The following is a 26051-nucleotide window of genomic DNA, read 5'->3' as shown; positions in this document are numbered from 1 at the left end:
TCATCTCATGTTTCCTCAACGTCACTTGGAAACGTTTCTGAATATGAGGAGCTGCTTGCAGCTTGCAAGACTATATACCCACGATACTGGCCAGATGACCTTGACATTCTGTATGGTGAAAGTGAGGTGATCTCACTATGCAGGAAATTTCATCTGCCAGAAAAACAGATTGTTGGAGGATTCAGAGAGTACAAGGACAATGGAGGAAAGAAAGTGAGAAAGGCTGAAGCTCAATGAATAACATTCTCACACCAATTAAAACTCTCTTAGTATCCCAAGAGTGAGTCATCTTCTCTTGCTGAATCATAATGGTCCACCATTAACTCAGTTTCAGCCATTGAGTTCTGTCAGAGCTTGGTTGTTACAGGGGAAAAGGAATGCAGAACACAAGCTTGCATGGAGAGGGAGCATAAAGAGGAACTCAACACCAAGGGTATCTGGTCTCTCTTTTAATGAGACAGCATAATTTGAACAGACTGGCAAGTATACAGTTCTATAACACACACTGCCTGGCACTTTGTTACATTTGTTTTAATTATTAATGTGTATGTTTTAAATGTTAAAAAGAACAACTTGGGATTCAATGCCTTCATAGAGACTGCAATCTGAAAATTGTATTTTAGACTGCCTTGTTCAGTGAAAAATGTTAAGCATTTTGATCAGCTGTATTATTATTATTATTATTATTATTATTATTATTATTATTATTATTATTATTTATTTCTTAGCAGACGCCCTTATCCAGGGCGACTTACAATCGCAAGCAAATACAAATACATTCAAGTGTTACAATATAAGTCATACAATAAGAACAAGAAATACAATAATTCTCAAGTGTGACAAACCACAATTCAATAATACAGCAGATAATAGTGAAAGTTACATCAGGATATGATTAAATAGTGATAGTTACATCAGGATATGATTAAGTACAAAATACTACAGATTAAACACTTGGCAGATTACAATATTCTGAGGTACAGGATTAAATGCAGTAAAATAGGGGGCAGATAAGAGCAAAATAAAGCATATTTAAATGAAGGGTGATAGTGTCCCAGGATACAACAGAGGAGTTCTACAGGTGCTGTTTGAAGAGGTGAGTCTTAAGGAGGCGCCGGAATGTGGTCAGGGACTGGGCAGTCCTGACATCTGTAGGAAGGTCGTTCCACCACTGCGGAGCAAGGGTGGAGAAGGAGCGGGCTCGGGAGGCAGGGGAGCGTAGCGGATGTAGAGCCAGTCTTCTAGTGCAGGCGGAGCGGAGAGGTCGAGTGGGGGTGTAGGGAGAGATGAGGGTCTGGAGGTAGCTGGGTGCAGTCTGATCAAGGCATCTGTAGGCTAGTACAAGAGTCTTGAACTGGATGCGAGCGGTGATCGGGAGCCAGTGGAGCGAGCGGAGTAGTGGAGTAGCGTGGGCGAAGCGAGGTAGAGAGAACACCAGGCGAGCAGCAGAGTTCTGGATGAGCTGGAGCGGACGGGTGGCGGACGCAGGGAGGCCAGCCAGGAGGGAGTTGCAGTAGTCTAGGCGGGAGAGTACCAGGGCCTGTATTGGTATAAAGAAAATATTTTTTTCCTATATTAAAGTAGACATTAAAATTTTTTCTTAATTGACACATTTACTACGTTGCCTTTAAACTTTTCATTGCTTTGTATTAAAGTGATGTTATAAAGTACCTCTGAATCTTCTCTTATAAGCACGTCACAAACCATAAAATTGGGGTGTGTCAACCCCTAGCATTTTCACATCACTTGGCAATAAACATCCACCTCGGGTTCCCCCCAGTGAATTTTCTTCCAATTCCACCATTGGCTATAAGTACTATAAGTTGCTTACTATAAGGTAAATATCAGAAGTTTCATGTCAGGGCAAGAATGCAGTGTTCTGGTATTATAACGGTATCCCAAAAGTTTTTTTTTTTTTTTTTTTAAGATTTTAATTATTTTTTTTTCTGTAAGGGTGTGTACAGTAGGTTGTGCTTTTGGTAACAGTTCAAATTTGAGTCCACTTTGAATGAAATATTTATTATTAATCTGTTGTTTACATTGTAGGTGGGAGCAATGAGCCAATGATTTCTCCAGCTCTGAAGAGTACTGCAACTGTGAACCCCATGACCCCTTCTCCACCAAGCCTATCCTCAGTATCCAAAAGAAGCCTATCTGTCCACGGGACACCAACTGCAGCCACAGGAACCCATTCAGCCAGCTTCGCAGCGGCCTTGAGGAAGCTGGCCAAACAAGCTGAAGAACCACGAGGTAGAGTATACTGGTCTCGCACCTTTACAGTTCTATTGAAGTAACTGCGCGTTAATAAAGCAAAAATGAAGCTGTAATTACACTTTCTGTAATTACGCACATTTCATATGACTTTTCAGATTTTATGTCCCTTAAACTGGGATATTGAATTTAAATAAAGATATAGAATTCATCACAACATAATAAATTAAATTGAAGGCCATTGTCGCTTACGTTTTTGTACATCAGCTTAATTTGTCAAATGTTTCAATTACTGTTTCTTTTTTTTTCTTTGGTGTGGCAGTACTGAGCAAGAAATTGTGTGGTTGTAAGATATACATATGGCAGCAGAAAGGTTTATGCTCCTGCCTACTGTGCAAAACTGTACAGTTCAGATTTAAACTAGGTTTACTTCTGTGGTGTTGCATATTGTGTGTTGGGAGGACATTATTTCTGGTGAGGAGGATGTGATGCAACTTATTTAATTTTAAATTATTAGCTGCGATGGGCTCCACCTCTTTTCTATGCATCAAAGGCTCGGAACTCAGAGTTGATAAAATAGCAGAACACAGTTCAAGCAGTGGCTAAAGATGTAGATGAAATAGCACATAAGCATCCACAGTTTAAACATAGCAAAAGCCAGAGAGATAGGAAATGGCAGGGATCTCAGTACAGTAAACCCAAACACACAGGCCAGAAAGAATGTACGCCCTGTACATGCTGTAATCGCAAGCACGGTCTGAGCGAGACGTGTCCAGCAAGAAATAAAACGTGCAGAAAGTGTAACAAAATGGGACATTTGAGAGTGTGTGTCGCACCAGAATTGTAAAGGAAATGGTTGCACCTGAAAGAGTGCAAGATGAAGGGACATTCTTTTTGGGCTCAGTAATGTGTGGGGAAGATACAGACGAAAAATGGCACGTTGAGCTCACACTGTACAGCAGGCCAGTTAAGTTTAAAATTGACACAGGCGCCGACATTACAGTCATGTCTCAAAATACGTTCCAGAGCATACCGCAGCGCCATCGGAAATTGACGTGAACAGTTCTGGTGGAAAACTGAAATGTATGGGAAAATTCTTAGCTCTGACACATTATAAAGGAGTAGAATACAAATTCTGGATTTTCGTCATAGAAGGAAGACATGTAAGTGACTTGCTAAGTAGAAGTGTTGCATGTAAAATGGACTTAGTATACAGAGCTGATGCAATCAATGCTGATATATTTGGAGATATTGGACTATTAAACTGTGAGCCTGTGAAGATTGAACTGAAAAGCAATGCAGTTCCCTATAGTGTAACCACACCGCGCAGAGTGTCATTTCCAATTCTGCCAAAAGTTGAAGAAGAATTAAAAAGAATACTGAAAATGGGCATTGTGGAAGAAGTTACAGAGCCCACTGACTGGTGTGCCCCAATGGTACCAGTGATAAAAAAGAATGGCAAGCTGAGGATCTGTGTAGTCCTTAAATGTCTGAATGAGGCAGTCAAGAGAGAGAGGTTTATACTGCCCACGTTGGAGGACATTGCTCCCAAACTGTCTGAAGCTTGTGTATTTTCTATACTGGATGCCTCCAGTGGGTTTTGGCAGATCCCTCTACACCCCAGTTGCACTAAGCTCACAATGTTCATCACTCCATTTGGCAGATTTTGTTTTCGCAGACTGCCATTTAGAATCACGTCTGCCCCAGAAATATTCCAGAGAGAGAAAGGCAAGCTCTTGAAGGGTCTTGAAGGCACGGTTGCCGTGATGGATGATGTGTTGGTGTGTGGGAAGACTCCTGAGGAGCATGATGTACGTCTACGTGCTCTACTGCACACAATGAAAGAATCTGGACTGAAGCTGAACAAAGACAAATGTAATTTTGGAAAGAAAGAGCTACAGTACTTTGGTCACATCATCAGTGGAGATGGAATCAGACCAGACCCAGATAAAGTGAAGGCAATCACAGAGCTGCCTTGCCCGACAAATGTCACAGAGCTTCGACAGGTGTTAGGCATGATCAATTATTTCAGCAGATTTCTGCCCAATTTATCATCCATCATACACCCAATGACTGACCACTTGAAAAAAGATGCAGAATGGATGGGGAGTCATGCCCAGCAACAGGCATTCGACAAAGTTAAGGCTATGTTAGTAACTGCTCCTGCTCTAGCATATTATGATGCATGTAAACCCACAGTGGTAAGCGCGGACGCAAGCAGCTTCGGTCTTGGAGGAGCGCTGTTGCAGCACCATGGAGACAGGCTTATCCCAGTAGCTTTCTGCTCCAGAACATTAACAGAGGCAGAGAAAAGATATGCCCAGATCGAAAAAGAATGTTTGGCCGGAGTTTGGGCCTGTGAGAGATTTGTTCGCTACCTGCAAGGCTTAGAAGGGTTTTGTCTTCAGACTGACCTTTAGTGCCATTGATCAACAGCCACGACTTGGACAGAGCACTACTGAGATGCCAGCGTCTGTTAATGCGTCTCATAAGATTCAATGTCAAGGCACAGCACGTTCCAGGGAAAGAACTTATCATGGCAGACACATTATCAAGGAACCCTCTGAAGGACACTGAAGTTTCAGAAACTGAAGAAGAGGTTAAAGCATACGTACAAGCCGTGGTGACCAGCAAACCAATGTAGCTAAGAGAAGCAACATGAAGTGACAAAGATCTTCAGATGATAGTTAACTACACCAGTCAGGGTTGGTCTAGATATTTACAGCAGGTCCCCTATGTCTTGAAAGGACTTTATGCTGCACGCGCAGAACTATCTGAAGCAAATGGCTTACTTCTTTATCAGGACAGGATCATCATACCAGCTGTGCTGCGAGAAGAAATCCTCACTAGGATTCATGAGGGTCATCAAGGGCTGACCAAGTGCCGCGAGAGGCCAAAGATGGCAGTTTGGTGGCCTAGGATTAGCACTGACATTGCTGAGAAGGTGTTGACATGTGAGTTCTGTTGAGTTAACAGACCAACTCAAAGGAAGGAACCTTTGATCACAACACCATTGCCACTCGGTCCATGGCAGAAAATCGCTGCAGATCCATGTGAGGTAAAAGGCCAGAAATACCTGGTAGTAGTGGACTACTATTCTATATACATAGAACTAGCCCATGTGTCAGTGATTTCCAGTCAGCAGGTGATCGCTAAGCTCAAAAGCATGTTTGCTCGTTGGGGCATTCCCAACGAATTAGTTACTGATAATGGAACACAATTTACCGCAGCTGAATTTCAAGAGTTCAGCAAAGATATGACTTCAGTCACACCACCACTAGCCCACATTATCCACAGGCTAATGAAGCAGCGGAGAGGGCAGTACAGACTGCAAAGAGGATTCTGAAACAGGAGGATCCCCATTTGGCGCTAATATGCTACAGAGCAACACCACTTGCTGCCACAGCTGTGAGTCCAGCTCAGCTGATGATGGGACGCCAGATAAAAACCACTGTCCCAATGCTGGAGGAAAAGCTGAAGCCAAAATGGATAAGGTCAGTGGAGAATAGAGATAAGAAGGCTAAAAAGGCTTATAAGCAGTTCTTCGACCAAAGACATTCAGCTAGAGCTCTACCTGAGTTACATCCAGGACAGAGTGTGAGGGTCAAGCTGGACGGTGAGAAGGGATGGAGAACACCAGCCGCCGGAAAGAGCGGGTCTGAGGAACCAAGGTCATACATGGTACAGATAGAGAATGGCACAACACTACGTAGGAACAGGAGACATCTGCACCTTGTTCCGTCAAACGACATAAGGCAAAACCGCAGTGCCTGTGAAGCCTCACAGCTGACTGATGCAGCGGAACCTGAGGAGTCTTTAACAACTCCTTCTAACCCGCTGCTCTCCACTGCAGCTCCGTCACCACTGGAGACACCACAACCGAAAGTGAGGACCACATTGAGTGGAAGAATCATCAAAACGCTGTTGCACTACAGAGAAGATTAGATTAGAGACAGCAGCTATATCAGGGGCAGAATAATCCCCTAGTTGCTGTCGGATGGCCGGCAGTCTACCCCAAGGTCCAGGTTAAGTTGTTCGAAGTTGTAAAAATAAATAAATAAATAAATAAATAAAATAAATAATACTAATAAGAAATAAGATAATTTTAATAATTAATAAGTGTTATGTTTACATCTCAAATAAAGGGAGATGTAGTGAAATTATATCCATGTGGGGGTGTGGTTGGAGGAGGCTAGCGGAAGTGGGGGAGTTTTGCCACGAGACTGAGAGCTGTTAAGCAGTATTATTTGTGTTCAATAAAAGTTAAACTAAAATAATTATATTTCTGGTTTATTGTTTATGACAGAAACTGATAAGTGCACATTTTATTATGGGTCTAAAACAGTAGATTAGCATGCTCACAGGGTGTCACATAAAACAAACTGCCCAGTTTAACCATGTTAAATAAAAGTTAGCAAGAGATCAATATAATTACCGTACTGACCTCCAAAGCCATTTTGTGTTTGTGTGGGCACTTTGTTGTGTGTTGTTTTTTTTATTTAACACTGTTTTGACCTGTGGTAACACATACTTACAGTGCAAAATATTACTTTGGCATGGACCAAGAAAGCATGGTAAAAACTGTTTTGTAAATTGCCAAATACTGTGTTAAAGCTCTTTGTTTTGCAATAATTTTCAATGATTTTCTTTGTCTAGTATACATACAGTACTGTACTTTGGTGTTTTAGACAGACTGATATACATGACATTAATTTACAATGCCCTGACTTTAATAAAGAAACTGCAATGTTGTATATCTCCCTGAGACACAACAATTTGAATCAATTAAATTAGATATTCTACTGCAGAACTACAATAAAATAATTGCACCTCTGGGTTCAGTGTCATTTCATAAACCACTCTAGGCTCTGAACTCCTATGAAGAATCCATTTACCTAATTTTCATTTATTTATTATCCTAGTCCCACCTATAACCAAAAACCTTTCTATAATGGCAGTGTGACTGTGAACAAAACAGAAAAGAGAACAGAAAGTATGTTATGGTTTTTTATTAAGATAAAAACATAAAATTGCGATCTTTAGTTTTGTATTAGAATAGAAAGGATAGCCAACCCCCCCCCCCCCCCCACCATCTCACATGCTGTTACCATAATCTTCATATGACAATCCATGTGTTCTAGCTCAGCAAAAAGAAGGCTGGTTTAATAATTTGAATACAGAGCTGAGTGAAGTTTTGTTCCATTAACACACTGGTGAATGCATGTCCTGGTATGAGCTATAGTAACGCAAGGTTCACTCAACAGCTGGACGCTCACTTAAGCAGCTCTGGGCTTTGACTTGTAAGCACCTTCGTCTGTTTTTTAATCATAATTGTGGAACACGCTGTGCGCTTCAGTTGGATGCCAAGGAGTTTACAAACTGAGCGACTGGTTAATGCGTCAGAATTAAAAATCATCAAAAATCATCAATAGCCTTTAGCTTTATTCTGGACTGCACTGGCAGAAGTCCAATAGCAGTTGAGAGCAACAGGGAGAAGTAGTCTTTGTGGGCTCACTGTTATTGCCTTAACAGATATGCATTATACTGCAGGACAGCTCTGTGAATGGAAGATTGTATTGTGACTTAATATTATGTATTATAATAGAAAACATGAGCTTTAGTCTTATCTAAATGGTGCCATTACAAAAATCCACTTGCACTCTAAGATATGTTAGTTCTTCAAGACAAAATTGAAGTACACTTAGATTAGATTTTTTCAGAGCAACTGCTGCCATATTGCCAGGCCCATGTTGTAAAGTTTTCTTTCTTTTTTTTGGGGGGGGGAGGGGGGGGGGTTGGGGTTATTCAGACTCTTCCTATAGTGATGATATTTCACCTGCACCCTCACCAACAGTGAATCCCAGAACTCCAAGCTGCAGTCCCAGGAGGGCCTCAACTGGAAGCCAAAGATCTGTAAAGCTGACCCCTGTGGTAACCATAGCACCCACTGAGGCTGGAGGTGACCTATGGTGGAATGAAGGCAGTCAGGTATAAAAAAAAATAAGCTATTTACTTACCTGTGTCCTTTTTACTCCATACCCTCAAGGACATATATTCATATGAACTTCAACATGTAGGGATTAATGTACCACACTCTTTATTATCAGAAATATGCACTAGATACAGTACATACTGCAATTCTAGCAATATTAAATCTGATTTAATAGGACTGTGTGTCAACTGTTGACCACACACACCATGCAAGTGTCTCAGTCCCTATAACTACATAGACTGAAGATATACCTTATGTCAGAGCGTAATTAATAAAGGACATCTGATACTTAGACATAAGAGTTAAATAGACCGAGATGCAATCAATTATTTTCTGTTTTGTATTTGTAATGAATTTAGAACAATTTGTAGATTTTATTTTTCACTTTGACATTATGGACTTTTTTGTGTTGATCAGTGGTAAAAACTCCTAATTAAATCCATTTTGATTCCATGTTGTAACACAATAAAATGTGGAAAAGTCCAAGGGGGGTGAATACTTTTGAGAGCCACTGTATTGGTAACTTTGTACGGTCAGTACTGTCTGTCCATCAGCTAAAACACTGTCTAACACCGACAATCTTAATTGTAAATATTTGACAGAAAATGGTGATGATTTACAATAATAATAAACCACACGTATCCACCCCACAATTATACATACACGGTCACCAGTCCTGGGTGAGAGCAGCAGTGCTCGTGGTGGGTGATACAGATTATTTGTGACAGTAGTGCAGTGCTGTTCCAGCTTTAGTTCTGGCCCTCGGCGACAGCTCCGGAATCGTGTTAGCCATCTAGTGTTACAAACAAGACAATGACACACACAGACAAACAAAAAACACTCACGATACTGTTTCACAATACTCTTAAAACGGGGTCTCTCACAGTCCTTCTTGGTTCTCTCCATGTAAACCAATGCGAAGGATCAGATTACGATTCTCCGTCCCCTTTTATGCTGTCACACATGACCCCTTGGTAAACAAGTGTAATTGCCTCTCCAATCTGTGGCTGCCACGTTGTTTCCCTTCCAGGTCAATGTGTTATTGCAATGGAGTCTTGCCCCCTTCCTGGCTGGCCGATTTCCCTTGAACCCTGGGAAAGAACTGTCAGACCAGCCCGTCCAAGGGACTATGTTCTCGCTGCTTAGCGCCCTCACAGGTCGGGAGGGAGATTGACAACCAAGAATCATTGTATTTCTGTCACAAACCCATACTGATCTTGGGCATCAGTCGACTCGTCAGTGACCACTGACAAGCAACCAGACTATTTTCCCAATTCCATAATCTCCTGCTTGTGATACTCAGCAACATTAGGTAAGTATTTATGTCTCAGCTGGGCTGATGAAGAAATCACTCCCCCATTTGCTACACTCAGTCTGAAGAATTTACGTAACTTTTGGTTGTCCATGTTTTCAAGAGGGATATCTGTCAGATCAAAATTTAATGTGTTCCGCTTCACGGTTTTCAGTGGACTTTTGGAATATGGAAGTCACCGTTTTTTTGTTTCTTTGCAAGTAAAGCAGTCGTAGTACTGCTCTGGATTTCCTCCTTTCTCATTTGGTGAATACTTGAATCTAAATGCCTGTCAACAGCCGATTCACGGTAGTGATCTACAGTAACGTTTCAGGACATACAGAAGAGTTTACCTCCATTGCTGTTTAAAACTCCTGCTGGATACTGCTTTACATGATCTGCTGCAGACACATTTTTAGCCTTTTTAGAGGCTACAGTGTGTAGTATTTTAATTTCCCATCTAGATTGCATATAGTCACATGACATAATCACTGGACAGCACTATGCATGGCGACTAGTACACAAAGGCACACAGCAGAGCTGTACAGTTTTGTTAATGTGATTTTTGTATGAAATACAAATAATAATTATGAAATAATTTATTTTTAATTCTTAAGAATATTGTAAAAATCGCGGTATTAAGCTAATTTCACGATTTCCGCGCAGCCCGTGAAATCGCGATTTACACAGGGCCTTAGCCATACACGCTGTCTGTTTGACGTTATGGTCTTATCGTCATGTGACACTACTATCAAATTTGATTGGCTGGTATTGAAAATGTTTCTCTCGTGTTGCCTGAAAAATAGAACATCATCCTAAGTGGGAGACATGTCACCGGCATGTTACCGGTGTGTCGCTGGGGTGATCACACAAGGTGACAATTAGCCAAATACTGTACAAGTAAATTATTGCGTTCTCTGTTAGTAAATGGGGTAGTAAATTTAGATTTATCGTGCACATTAGGCTCACTATGAGGCCCATAATGTCAATGACAAAGTATTCTAAATGTTTAAACCACAACAGGTTCTATAAAAACAGATTAAGTGCGTTAATAGTAAGTGGTAAGTGGTAGGTGGCTACCTCTAATTAAGTTGAGAGTGCACTCTTTGTATGACAGACCTTGACAAAGCAAAGAGTGTGCAAGAAATACACTCAACTTGATTACAGGTAGTCATCAAGCATGGTTCAGAAGCATTTAAACAAGGGCAACAACTCAGGTAAGATAGCCATCAAATGTATTTATCTAAATGCTAGAAGTTTAAAAAACAAAATGTTAGAACTTGAAGCTACTGCACTAACAAGTAGCTACGATCTGATAGGTGTTACAGAAATGTGGTTATCCAAGAGTGATGGAGACGAATATAATATTAGTGGGTACACACTGTATAGGAAAGACAGGCAGGACAGAAGAGGTGGAGGGGTAGTGCTATATATCAAAAATAGTCTTGAAGCCCAGGTGTTAAATCTGGAAGAAAAAAACAACGCAGAATCAATATGGGTCAGAATAATGGACAACAATTCTAAGGGCATAATAATAGGGGCATGCTACAGACCTCCAAATTCAGACACCGAGCAAAATAATCTGTTGTACAATAACATTAGAGTGTAGAAAAGGAGACGCCATACTAATGGGGGATTTCAACTTTCCCCATATAAAATGGGAAAACCAGGTGGGCAGTACAACAGACGAAATTGAAATGGTAGAAATGACAAATGACTGCTCCCTAACCAGTTTGTCAATGCACTGACCAGAGGGGAGGCATGCCTTGATTTAGTCTTTTCAAATAACGAAGACAGAATAACTAAAACAGAGGTCAGAGAACCATTGGCAAACTCAGATCACAACATGGTCTAATCTGAAGTGCTTTTTAAAACCCCAAATGTAACAATTAAAGCTAAGGTTTACAATTTTAAAAAGGCAAACTATGAAGGAATGAAACAGAGACTAACATAAGTAGATTGGAGTAAAATAGAGAAAACATCCACAGAAAAAGCATGGCTATTTTTCAAAAATCTAAAACACAAAATGGCCAAAATGGTTTAATAGATCAATTAAAAAAAATTTCATTCTTGAACAAAAGAAGACCTGAAAAAAGAAACAAGGACCAGGGGTCACAAATGGAGATTAGATAAAGGGCCATTCAGAACAGAAAATAGGAGGCACTTTTTTGCACAGAGAATTGTGGGAGTCTGGAACCAGCTCCCCAGTAATGTTGTTGAAGCTGACACCCAGGGATCCTTCAAGAAGCTGCTTGATGAGATTCTGGGATCAATAAGCTACTAACAACCAAACGAGCAAGATGGGACTGTGTCAAGATTATTAGTCTGAAAGAGGTCTGAAATTTCTATACCCAGCATTTCTTTAGTGCCAGAAAATGGTAATGTAAACAATTTCAGGTTGCACAGATTTAAAAGACAATTTCCACTGGCATATCCGAGCCTGGGGCCCTAACTGTAAAGTCCATTATCTAGTATGAATGCCACTAAAGAGGGTATTTGTTACATTTTTAGTGACTGTTGTGGTAAAAAATATATATTTTTCATCCATTGACTTTTTTTAAGCCTTAATTGCCTTGTGCAATGTAATGAGCTCCTGCAATGCATGTATATTTATATATTTTACAACCATGACTCGTTTCACTACTAACACTGTTTCATGTTTTTAACCATTGCTGGGGACTGTCAGATATGCATGCTGTGAACAGAGCACTGATCATGCTTCCCTCGCCTCAACCCCCAACCAAGCTCTAAGCATTGGTAATTTACTTGCCTCTGTTAATTCTAAAATACTAGAGAGTAATTGAGCAGTACTTTATGTTCCACTTCTGCACGCTAACAATCAGCTTTAAATGTATTTGCAATTATCCATTGCAGATAAGGTCTGCACATAGTGAAGGGCTTTGCATATACAGCATAACCTGTGCACCTAAAGTTTTCACACTGGTATAGTATTATAGTAGTTCCACCTTTTCTGGTTGCTAGGCTATATTGAGAATATTTCTGTTTCTGGTTGTGACTGCAATTTTTTTTCTTTTTTGTAAAATACAAACCTATTATATTTATGATATACAATTAGCCGGCATCACACAAACAAGAATAACACATCTTGACAATCTTAACAGTCGGGAGAAGATCCAATGATATTTCAGATGACAGTGGAAAAAACCTCATCATAATATCATCAGTAACGCTTTATATTGTGTGGCATAAATTAATATTAAAAAGATGTGCAATTGCATATTAAATTAATGTTAAATTAATATTTACTAAATATGCAATAGCTGGTTTCTTGCTAAATGTTAACCAAATGTCAATTGAAAATGTAATTGCATATCACGTCCATTTATATTACATTTTGTTACCCCTGAAAATATGTAATAATTTCCCAATGTTTACATGTTTTTAATTGAAAATACAGTTAATCTGATTTAAATGTTAATGGAAAGTAACAAGGAATAATTGAATATAAATTTAATATCAAGTGCATATCTATTAAATATTAATTTAACATTAATTTAATATGCAATTGCATATCTATTAAATATTAATTTATGCCACGCAATATAAAGTGTTACCATATCATCTTATATACTGTATGTAGTTTTACATTAACATATTTATATCTTGTAGAAAGGCAATTGTCCCCATGCGCTCCCCCAAGATAAGTACAGACGCGTCACCGAATTTGTTTAAGTTCTGATCTTCTGAAACCCATGAAACCCCAAAAAACTTGAAGGCAACTTTTTCAGGAAAGTACTAGATACAATGGTAATGCTGTGATTGAATGGCAGTAGTAATTTGATATGTTCCGGTAATAAACTAGGATATTCCTGGGTGACTTTTCCACCTTCAGTCAGTCAGTAACTTGCAATTGTATGCTCTACTATAATTCACATTTGCATAGCTCACAGCAAGAATGTAACTTTATTTACAAATCGTTTTATGTGGAAATACTCACTGTACTTCGTGGAAATAGCAGCTATACTCTGAGAAGAATCATAGAAATATCTCACAAAATAGTTTTCAGTTTGTTTACATGGTCAGACCAAACATGTACAATATCACTTCAGTTGATCTCAAATGTAAGGTCTTGTCATGTTTATTACCATTCACTCAAAGCCTGCACTTACACTCTTAACGAATATACACTTAATAAGCTGTTCAATTTAAAATGACACTTAAATGTGATGAATGTTACAGACAGTTAACATACAATTTCTAACACAAATCAATCTCTCTCTAAAAGTGGACTTTCATTGAAGGTTTCCGATTTGTAGAAGTGGAAATTTGTTTTTGAGTTTCACATTTTGGGGGTTGATGAAATGGTATTTAGCAGCTGTGTACCATTTGGAGTAAGGTAGGGTTATAAACAGCTCAACAGAGAACTGTACCACAATTAATACAATGTGGTTTGAAAGTGCTCCTAAAATTAGCTGTTGGTTCGACTACTCTGTCCCGTATTGCTGTAAGGGAAGGGAAAAAAATTGGGGCCTGCATTGTTAAGTTAGTGATTGTATTTATGTAAAAAATATGTATTTCTCAGCCTATGACTGAACTACCTGCAAATTCCACCTTTTATGCCCTAATTACCTAGTGTAATTAGCTCCAGTTAGGTACTGTATGTACAAGTCAGAGAATGAAAACCCAATTAGATATTTCGAGTTAGCTATTTTACATCCATGACACAATTCGAGTTAGCTATTTTACATCCATGACACAATTGTCTCCACATTGATAAACCCCAAAAAGTCTGGCACTATTATATAAAAGGAATTGCAGCAAACACTAATGAACTCTGTGGGTAATGCAGTGGTTATGCATTAGCTTTTCTTCCCATATCAAGCTCAATAGGGTGTACTTTCCTTAATGTGTTGGCCTCTGTAATGAAAGGTGAGAATTGATGCATATACATATGTTTATATTTCTACAGCAATTTGCAATTAAGCCCAGTAGCCATGACCCTCACTCAGCAACCCTTTTGCTAAAACAAGAAAAGACTGCTATGTCTCCAGTCCCTACTCATTATTTACCAAGGAACACTGCACAGGAGTTATCATACTCTTCAGCTGGGTGAGTACCCTTGCATTTCAGTGTATTAATGCATTTCAGTGGCATTAATAATGAGCATGACAGAAATGAGAATGACATACTTTGTGCCAGGATCTGTCAGACACCAGCTACTGGAAATATGTCAGCGGTATAGCGTTCCTGCTGTGCTACTGCATTAATGTTATAACATTCATAAAAGACTGTTTTAATGCAGGCACCTTCACGTTTTATGGTAACACTTTCTCAATTTATATTTTTTACAGTATAACTTAACTACCCCTGCATTATGATAATTTGAATGTCGAGTTTGCTCAAAACCTAAAACTGTTACCCTGCTGAACTTCTGAACCACCAGTTCAATGAAGCTCCAATTTTTAAATTTGGAGTTTGGAGAAATCATCAGTTTAATTAAAATCTGAGATGACCCTCAGGCATCCTATTTTTTTCACAGAATGGCCCAGTACAATTAATTGATCACATGTATGATCGGGAGACATCAGTTGATCAATTTGTGCATTTGCTGTCTAATATTTCTCAGTCACTCAAAGGAAGACTGAAAATCCTATTTACATATGTGTTAGTTAATTCTGAATGTAAAAATCCAATTTGAAATCTAAGATAGTGCTGTGTTTCAGATGTCAGTTCATCACCTTACTGCATTTGAATAAAGATCAATTTCTGGTGGGAGCTTCTTCACAGTACCTTTCAGTTGGTGGGGAATTGTTTAATAGTAAGCACCAGTCTTACTGAGCAGAATTCACTGAACCAGTTACACAAAATGGTAATTGCAGCAGAAAACAAAATCGATATTTACCCATAACCAAGTTTAAGGCATTGTAACCGGGTACTGCAATAAACAACAGAAAAGTAACTTGGACAACATAGAAAATAACAATTGAACTACTTAGAGTAAGTAGCAGGGTTCCAAAAAATATAGCATAATACATCCCCATGTGCTACAACTGTTTAAATAACATACCTGTAATTTATTTTCATTGTTAACATCCTGACAACTTTTTATACTTATAACTTAAGTACTGGTATGTTTGAAAGCTCTTTTCATGGACACTCTAGTGCACTGGGGTTTTAGATCTGTCCTCTTAATCAGGGGTTCCCAACCCTGGTCCTGGGGACCCCCTGTCTGCCTGTTTTCATTCCAACTGAGCTCTCAATTACTTAACTAGACCCTTAATTGAACTGATAATCTGGTTTAATTAGACCCTTTTCACAGTTGCAGAGTTCAAGTTACTTAATAGCCAATTTGAAATCTGCAGCTGTTTAAGAGCTGAAAACAATTTAAAAGGTTTAATTAAGCAAATGATCAGTTGAATTAAGGGTCTAGTTTAGTGATTGAGAGCTCAGTTGGATTGAAAACCAGCAGACACAGGGGGTCCCCAGGACCAGGGCTGAGAACCACTGCTCTACATCACTGCAGAAAAAGTGATAAAACAAGAGCGGCCATTTGGGAAAGAACTTTAACAGACTTTACAGTTATAAGTGTAAAAAGTTGTCATGATGTTAACAATGTATGTATTCTTGATTTCTCATGTTTCTACTTTTCTCAGTTTGCAGAGACCAGTTCAACAGATAATACCCTCAGGAAAGAGATCTGATGGTTATCAAACAGGATTTCATTCATACCTCAGCAGAGATGCAATTCGACCTTTGCCAACTTACCCTGGCCTTGATACCACCTCCTGCTTCTATCCTGCTTTCTTACGTCACCTTCCACCTCAGCCCTCTGTGTTCAGGTTAGTTTCACAACAAAGCAACCTCGGACATTGCTGACATGGATATGAGACTGATCAAGTTTAGTTGTAATCCTGTTCTGCAACTTCAGTTTATCTGCAGTATAACTAACATGTAAATGTTACCATACAATATCTTAAGAGTAAAGATATAGCCAAATGAGCAGGTCTTCCCAGCATTAATCAATAAGAGAACTGACTCGCTGTATTTTTCAGACTATTAAAAACCTCACAATGGAGGGCTATTAGCATCACAATCAAATGGATGCCAAGCTGGTTTTGCTGGCAAAGTGCAATATTAATGGGGATCAAAAAGATAGGATGGACATTTTAATTAGATGAGAATGTCTAACTAAAGTCATTCGGATGGGACAATCTGTGGACACCTATGCTATATCGTAATGTCTAGAAGACAAGCAGCCAGCTGCTCCAAATTCAGTGTACTTCAGTAGCGGTTGTTTTTAACACTAGAACCGCCACGGGATTAATGAGATTTAAAATGTAAACAAATCTGCGTACTGTCAATGCAATGCGGTTGTCTGTTTAAAAAAAAAAAAAAAAAAAAAAGCAAGAAAAAAAAAAAAAAAAAAAGGACAACCGCATTGCATTCACAAACGCAGATTAATTTACATTTTAAATCCAAACCCGTCAAAATGACTACCATGGCGGTTCTAGTGTTAATACAGTACAGGGGTGTAGTGATAGACTGTGAATATACAGTAATACAAACATTTAATTTCACCCAACTTGGACATTGGTGTCCGAAATACACCCCAAACCAAGGTTCAGAAACATTTTTCCATGTCGGAAGCTGTCATTTTTTTTAACAAAGTCTTAATAAGCTATGGAACCATGTACTGATATTCAAGACCACTTTCCCAGTTACACTTGTGTCACTGCTCATTGTTAATCTTTAATGGGGTAGTTTCCAGCTATTTTATTCCATCCTTCCATAAAGGGTGTAGTAAGGCAGTATCTTATAGAATCTTTTTTTTTTTTTTAATACCTCTATTTAAAATAGTCTGCACATTTTTTTTTTCTAGTATGCATTATATAATTGTTACTTAAAGTGTCAAATAAAACACAATTGTCATCATTTTAGGCTTTGTTCACACTAGGTCCGTTTAGAGGGTTTGTACGGTTGGGTAGGTTTGGTGTAAAGTGTGAACAACAAAATCGGCATGGAAAACTGCTGTGCTCTGTCCTTTTGCAAATAGGAAACAAACTATACAAGGTAACCTGACTCAGAAGTAAACATTTTGTGCGTAGTTTAGTTAATATTCTGAGAAAACAAGTAGAGCAAAAAACAAAATGTCTCTGGGAACGACATGGGTTACCAGACATCCGGGAAAAATGGATTGTCACAGCCTTAATTTTGTGTCCCGGTCGGAAACAGTAAAATTGTAAATCACCTTGGTTTTGCTATTGTATTCACATTTTTTTAAAAAGTACAAAACTATCAGTGTGCTCAGCAAGTTAACAGCAAAGTAGTTTTATTAGGTTGTGGTGGAGTCATTCAAAAATTAAAAAATAAAATCTTATGGATTATTTGTTTAATAATTCTGATTATGTGTATATCACATACTTAAATGAGAATAGCTGATCTATTTATTCTAATCTGTCTTTTTGTAGTTGTAACATGTTTTGATTAGATGACAATAAACAGTGAGTGGTTATCATCTGCAATAAATACAACTGGTTTTTAATTATGATTTGTGTTGTTATATACTGTTATTTCAACTGCATCAAAGTTCAACGGTGCCAGTGAATTGAATAATAATAATAAAAATAAAAAAATCCCAGTTTTCACTCTTGAAATCTGGTAACCCTAAACTACCACTGTGCTAGAATTTTGTCACATCAAATTCCAAGCCAAACTGGACAAAATTCCAAAAATAATAAAATATATTCAGTATGTTCTCAAATGACTTTGTTTAATGCCTACAGCAGGAGAATACTGCACTATTCTCCTACTGTAGGCATTAAACAGATGTATTGCTCCCCACGTTCCTGTGCTTTATTCCACAGTAATATGTAAGAATCTTAAGCATGATATTAAAAACAGAGCAATACATCAATCTCAAGATACCAAGATGCCTTGCAGGATTTTGTAAACATCCGGTTCACAGACCATTAATAAAGGAACCGATGGTTTCTCCTTTTAAATCTGGTCTCCAAATACTCCTTTAATCACACTAACCAATTCAACCATTTTATTTTCAAAAATAGTCAACTCAAAAACTACAGTGCCTTGCGAAAGTATTCGGCCCCCTTGAACTTTGCGACCTTTTGCCACATTTCAGGCTTCAAACATAAAGATATGAAACTGTAATTTTTTGTGAAGAATCAACAACAAGTGGGACACAATCATGAAGTGGAACGAAATTTATTGGATATTTCAAACTTTTTTAACAAATAAAAAACTGAAAAATTGGGCGTGCAAAATTATTCAGCCCCCTTAAGTTAATACTTTGTAGCGCCACCTTTTGCTGCGATTACAGCTGTAAGTCGCTTGGGGTATGTCTCTATCAGTTTTGCACATCGAGAGACTGAAATTTTTGCCCATTCCTCCTTGCAAAACAGCTCGAGCTCAGTGAGGTTGGATGGAGAGCATTTGTGAACAGCAGTTTTCAGTTCTTTCCACAGATTCTCGATTGGATTCAGGTCTGGACTTTGACTTGGCCATTCTAACACCTGGATATGTTTATTTGCGAACCATTCCATTGTAGATCTTGCTTTATGTTTTGGATCATTGTCTTGTTGGAAGACAAATCTCCGTCCCAGTCTCAGGTCTTTTGCAGACTCCATCAGGTTTTCTTCCAGAATGGTCCTGTATTTGGCTCCATCCATCTTCCCATCAATTTTAACCATCTTCCCTGTCCCTGCTGAAGAAAAGCAGGCCCAAACCATGATGCTGCCACCACCATGTTTGACAGTGGGGATGGTGTGTTCAGGGTGATGAGCTGTGTTGCTTTTACGCCAAACATAACGTTTTGCATTGTTGCCAAAAAGTTCGATTTTGGTTTCATCTGACTAGAGCACCTTCTTCCACATGTTTGGTGTGTCTCCCAGGTGGCTTGTGGCAAACTGTAAACAACACTTTTTATGGATATCTTTAAGAAATGGCTTTCTTCTTGCCACTCTTCCATAAAGGCCAGATTTGTGCAGTATACGACTGATTGTTGTCCTATGGACAGAGTCTCCCACCTCAGCTGTAGATCTCTGCAGTTCATCCAGAGTGATCATGGGCCTCTTGGCTGCATCTCTGATCAGTCTTCTCCTTGTATGAGCTGAAAGTTTAGAGGGACGGCCAGGTCTTGGTAGATTTGCAGTGGTCTGATACTCCTTCCATTTCAATATTATCGCTTGCACAGTGCTCCTTGGGATGTTTAAAGCTTGGGAAATCTTTTTGTATCCAAATCCGGCTTTAAACTTCTCCACAACAGTATCTCGGACCTGCCTGGTGTGTTCCTTGTTCTTCATGATGCTCTCTGCGCTTTAAACGGACCTCTGAGACTATCACAGTGCAGGTGCATTTATACGGAGACTTGATTACACACAGGTGGATTCTATTTATCATCATTAGTCATTTAGGTCAACATTGGATCATTCAGAGATCCTCACTGAACTTCTGGAGAGAGTTTGCTGCACTGAAAGTAAAGGGGCTGAATAATTTTGCACGCCCAATTTTTCAGTTTTTTATTTGTTAAAAAAGTTTGAAATATCCAATAAATTTTGTTCCACTTCATGATTTTGTCCCACTTGTTGTTGATTCTTCACAAAAAATTACAGTTTCATATCTTTATGTTTTGAAGCCTGAAATGTGGCAAAAGGTCGCAAAGTTCAAGGGGGCCGAATACTTTCGCAAGGCACTGTATGTACACTAGTACTGTACATGGTGTATAATTTGCAAAAATCTGATGTTTACAAAATCTGCCCCTAAAAATATCATTAGTCACTTATATCTTGAATCGCATAGCTAGTTGCCTTACCTTGCCTTGTCAATATTACATAGCACACCTAAACTGAGGGGAAAGTCTGCAATGAAAACAATCATTGGGTAGACCAGTGGTACTCCAGTTTGGCCCTCGAGATCCAAACCAGTCCAGGTTTTAACTCTAAGCAGGTTCTAATGCAGTTAACTGAGGCTGTTAAGAGGCAAATAACTAATTTAGGACCTGGTTGGGATAAAGACCAGGACTGGAACACATCTTGAGTGCCAGAGCTGAGTACCACTGAGGTAGACTATGCTTCTCTTACACAACCGGTGTCTGTTTTATTAAATACAAATTTTAACATTCAAATACACTATGTCAAAAAAAAAAAGAAAGAAAAACAATTAATTAATTAATGTAAAAAAGTATTTGTGTCACTAATAAAATACAAACAGAAATTGAATTCAGTTTGAATTCAGCTGTCCAAATATTATCTGCATTTAATAAGCGTACAGTATTACATGTACAGTACAGGTATGCAACGGTTATGATTTTCCCAAACCGAAACCACCAAAAGATAAAATCCAGACAGAAACCAGAACTAAAATGTTTGTACCATGAAAAAGCATCGTCAGTCTCAGCACTAAACTGCCAGCATTTCATCGAACGCTTTGCTGCTTGCAGATGGTTCATATTAATATCCCTTAATTTTAATAAGGAAACATAAAGCAAAAGTTACCTTGATTCTGACTGGCCTCAGTAGGGATAAAGGCTGGAATCCAGGCACCCTGGATTGGGATGGACTGGCAGTCCAGTTTTATTTTTTTTTAAGTTTAGACCCTCAGGGATAAGAATAAAGAGGCTTGAGAAATTACATCATTTTGTTGATGTCCTATTTAAAAAAAAAAAAAAAAAAAAACACTGAAAAGTCTTATTTTGTAGCCAAGTAACTTTTCTTTGGTTTCAATTTAGTTTAAAATCACAGCTATACTATGTTTTCAAGATATGTGTAAATAAAACGTTAAAACGTTGAAATAAACTTATTGTAAATGTACACTATTGATTGAACATTCCTTGTGTCTGCGCATGTACTGTATGTGTGTTCATAGTTAATCCTCGATCTTTGTAACATGTCAATTAAATATTGTTAGTAAGAGAACTAATCAACCCAGATAAACATTAAATTATCAATTATTGAATTGTTCCCACAAGCTGCTGCATTGTCCGCATCTTTAACCTTCATACCCTCAAGTACAGATTGAGCTGTCTGAGGTTGAGGATCGGTCACCATCCCGTTTCGGCACAAGGAAGTATCGGGAGTAAACCCTTCTCTCTCGTGAACATTTGAAATGGCCTGTTTCAGCAGTAGGGCAGACACCTCCTGAGGGTTCGTGACCATTGTTACAATCATGCCCTGAAAGGGAGGAGGGCCGAATCGAAACTGCAGAGTAGCCGGCCCTGATGGTGGTAAGCACCCAGGTGTTAATGGGGCATGATTGCCAATAATCTAGACGGTCCTGATAGAATGGGCCCTGGACCTGTGGCAGAAAATTCCTAGGGCTGCTGGCTCGTAGAGGCTCGTTCCTGCTGTTAGTAGGGGCTGCATGACCCTGTCTGCTTCTGGGTTGAGGGTGTCTGTTTCACCAGTGCTTTGTCGGCTTACGGGCTGGGGCTTTTGCTTGGGGAGGAGACATGCCAACTTCTTGGAAGGTTTTTGACCAAGCTCAGCTTGTTCAACCGGACAACCTGTTGTCAGAGGACAGGGATTGTAATAGCATGGGTTAGTAAGCCACCAGTATGCTACTGTAGCTACCAAGACCCATGCAAAATGCTGAGGCAGCATAGGCCTTCTTCAGCATTACCTCAGTGGCACGGCATTGCTTATTGGGAAGCATCTGTTCATAACAGATGTGCCGTGCTGATAGCACATCTGATAAGGGTGGTGAGCTCCTCTGACAGGGAGGGACTTACCATGGGAGACAAGAGATCAGATTACACGTCCTCGGACGGGAAGATTCATTCTTGGGTTTCCATGTCCTCAAATGCAGCAGGGACAAAGTGTCCTTCTGCAATGGTTCTGGGTCAGGCAATGGTGCCTGAACAGTGGGGACTAAGACAACAGGGGGGGCTTTGCAGAAGACAGCAGCAGAATTCTAAGAAAACCGCATTACTCATGGAATATTGAGGAAAACTTTTGTACTTTTGTGACAGTGTAGCGTCATGGCCCAAGATGTTACTGGCAGCAAGAGAGACTCAGAGACAAGAACGCTGCAGTGAAGCTCTATTAAATAAAAAGGCACAAGGGCCAAAACAAAAGGTCTATGCAAAAACTTAATGACATAAAGAGGACAGCAACAAAGCAACACACACCTTCACCAACACTGACATTAACCTCTCTAACACCTGTGATCACCCATTTTATACACCTGTGGCTGGAGCCTCATTACCCATTAATCATTCAGTTATGTCCGCAGCCACATACCCACATGTTTTCTCCACACACATACACACACACACACACACACACACACACACACACACATACATCTTATAACGTAAAATCTGTGCCACACAAGCTAGTTTGGAGATTGGCGGGAGCTTCTGTCCGGTTGGAAAACGATATGGAAAGCGTAGTGTACGAGTTTTGTTTACTCTTTATTTTAATGTGTGTTTTGGTGCATGCCTCCTTTTGTTTTCTATCCCTCCCTACCCAGTATCTGTCCGTGTTCCTCCTTCGCCATTGCAATAATATTTTGCTACAGTATTTTAAAATGGAGCATTTTCTGAAGAAGAGTATTTGAAACGGTGCTAATGAAAGGGAGTCGAGCTGCACTGCAAGCAAAAGAACTGCTGACAAGGATCCGATCAGCAGCAAAAAACCAAGAACCCGAAAGCATGATAACAAATATTTGGAATACGGTTTTACCTGGTTTCTTTCTGAAGTGGAGCCACAGTGTGTCGTGAAGTGCTGGCAAGGAGAGCTTAAAACCATCAAAAATGTTGCAGCACTTACAGACAAAGCACGGTTCTCTTCAAGGGGAACCTATCGATTTCTTTCAGTGAAAGAAGGGGCTAGATGAAAGTACTCAAGTTGGTGTTTACAACTAACGAGAAGGCTCTTGTCACAAGGCTGGAAAGGAAACACACACAGGACGGTGAATGAAATGATGAATGCGCTTGCTTGCGCCAGTTTATTATAAATAAAAAGGTTTGAACAAAACAGAAAACAGGACACGGCACTTGAGGCCAAAATAAACAGACAAACAAAATGAATAGACACTAACAAACAGAGTGGACGAACGCTAAACACGCTAAAGTCCTGTGCTGGTTCTCCAGCACGTAGTAGCAATTTTTATTTTTTAAATAAACTCTCCTTTCTCTCTCACCCGTTCTCCACTCTCGAACACACAACCCAGAGTGAGTGCTTTGTGCATCTATATATACAATTGTGCTGGGATTCAATTACCAATGAATTATTCACCTGAATCCCAGCACGTTAACTAATCTGTGAAAACCCTGTGTTCACATATTAAGTACTTTAAATGCACGTGAAGTGAAGTGCAATCCCCGAGCCTAAATACAATTATACATTTTAAATAACTCGTGTTACACACACCCATTTATATCCCGTGCAGCCATATCTATACACCAACATTAACACACCACACGCAACATATAACACAGAAATGCACACAGGGGCGGGGCACATTGCCACAGCTCTCCATGAATCTTTTGCTGTGTCACACTGGATAGCCAAAACTGGTAAACACCACAATATTGGAGAAACTTTTTCCTACTGTGCGCCGAGCAGGTGGTTTCGATTTATGATGGGGCAAAGTGCTGCCAGCCATCTTGATTCGCTTCCCCTGTCTAATAACACTGTTGACGGCGTATTCACAGTATGGCTATTGACCTGTATGAGCAAGTGATCGTCAAGGTAAAGCAAAGTATTTTTTTGCTATTCAATTGGATGAAACGATTGCTGGGTCAGGTGCTGCTCAAATGCTGACCTACATTACATTTGAAGATGACAGGAAACTCGAAGAGGAATTTCTATTCTGCTGGCCATTGCCTCAGCATGCAACAGGAGAACAACTCTTAGATGGTTTTGTCTCCGATGCTGGCTTGGAATGGCAGCGCTGTGTTGGCATTTGCAGTGATGGTGCTCGTGCCATAACAGGAAACACAGCGGGTTAGTCACCAGGGTGCAAGCTCTTGCACCACAAGCAATTTGGACTCACTGCATGATGCACAGGCAACCCCTTATTGCAAAAAAATGCCACCCGTTCTGAAAAAAGTTCTCGACAAAGGCGTTTGCATTGTCAACTTTATCAAGTCTCGTCCAACAAATACCAGTATGTTTGGAGTTTTGTGTGATGAGATGCTACTTTACCACACAGAAGCTTGCTGGCTGTCGTTGGGAAAGGTGCTTAATCGTTCGTTTGAGCTCAGAGAGGAAGTGAGAATATATATGTCTTTCTGACAACAATTCTCCGCTGCCCGGAAAGCTTGTAGATGCGAAATGGATTGCTTTGCTAGCTACCTGGCAGATATTTTCGATTGCTTGAATATCCTTAACATGTCACTGTAAGGACGAGATGCACCTGTCCTTGCTCTCATTGACAAAATCGAAAGCTGGATCAAGAAGCTGGCCTTGTGGTACGATTGCACAAATCGTGGCAGTCTGGAAGCATTTGATTTATTAGATAACTTTTTGGATGAAAGCACCTTGTCAAACAGTGACTTACAATCCGTTATGGAAAGCCTTCAGCTACAGTTTCAAGAGTACTACCCTGAAAAAGATCGGATAAATAATTTTTTATACTGTTAGCTGTAAAAAACAAGCAATGACTATATTTTAGTTTTGTTGATATTGCCTTGTAATGCATGTTTTACTTATCAGTACTAATTATTCTGCAGTAACACAGGGCAGTGGGGTCGCAAAGTAATTTTTACTGGTAGAAGGGGGTTGCTGCAGTGCCGCGAAGTTTGAGAACCGCTGTTCTATTGGTTAGCAAGAAAAACCACAGGAAGGGCTGCCAAGAGAGCCTCTGGCAAGGCACATACTAACATTTTAAACTTCGTCGTGCCTTTAAGGTATTATTTACATTTCTTATAAATTACCAAATAAGTCAAACTGCTTTCTTAAAAAATGAACCTCACATTTAAATGCATACATCTAGTAAAGTTACACAAAAACAACAGTCACTAAGGTATTAGCTGGTTAGAAATAATTGTGTTGTATATTGTATACAATTTCATGGTCAAGCCAGTACTTGTTGGGAGATGGTAGCAAAACTTTTGCTTTTGTGGATGACGAAAAGAAAGTTATAAGAAATAGATGTCTACAATTATTTATTTCAGCAATTCTTTTGCATAACTCCAAAAAAGGTAATTCAAAAGTATTCATACCCTTTGATGCTATGATAGTATTGTCTACAAGTCTAGAAAATGCTTGGTTGTAGGTGAACTTGGAGAGTATAAAAGGGTTAGGCATAAGATGATTGCTGTCATTACCATAAAATTGCCTTCCCCCCACCCCCCTAAAAATAAAATACCCTCACATTATGAAACCAAGATCACCCTGCTGCAGCAGCATTCCAGCTAGCCATCATGGGAACAAGAGCACTGGTTCAGATCCCCCTGCTGCAGCAGTGTTACAGCAAGCCATCATGGGGACAAGAGCACAGGTTCAGATCCCCCTGCTGCAGACGGCAAAACAACTTTCCTCCCATCTTCATAAAAGTTTATTTATGCTCTGTTGCACGATGTTTTGCAGAGTTATTTTTAGCCGATGGCTTTTGTCAGTACTTTTTCTAACAAAA

The 26051-nt window shown here is 39.5% G+C and overlaps 1 protein-coding gene across 1 annotated transcript in view; it reads left to right on the top strand.

The window, feature by feature from the left end:
* Positions 1-26051, top strand: part of LOC117962740 (uncharacterized) — a 65532-nt gene that overhangs the window by 22891 nt on the left and 16590 nt on the right. Inside the window, exons 2-5 of the mRNA XM_059020789.1 lie at positions 2047-2250; positions 8066-8199; positions 14425-14564; positions 16109-16294. Of these exons, the coding sequence (XP_058876772.1) occupies positions 2047-2250; positions 8066-8199; positions 14425-14564; positions 16109-16294 (664 nt within the window). The remainder of the gene's footprint in view (positions 1-2046; positions 2251-8065; positions 8200-14424; positions 14565-16108; positions 16295-26051) is intronic.

This window comes from Acipenser ruthenus, chromosome 3, assembly GCF_902713425.1.
Source record: "Acipenser ruthenus chromosome 3, fAciRut3.2 maternal haplotype, whole genome shotgun sequence".
Lineage (NCBI taxonomy): Eukaryota > Metazoa > Chordata > Actinopteri > Acipenseriformes > Acipenseridae > Acipenser > Acipenser ruthenus.
Note: the sequence above shows the minus strand (reverse complement) of the source record. Positions and strands in the feature narration are given on the sequence as shown.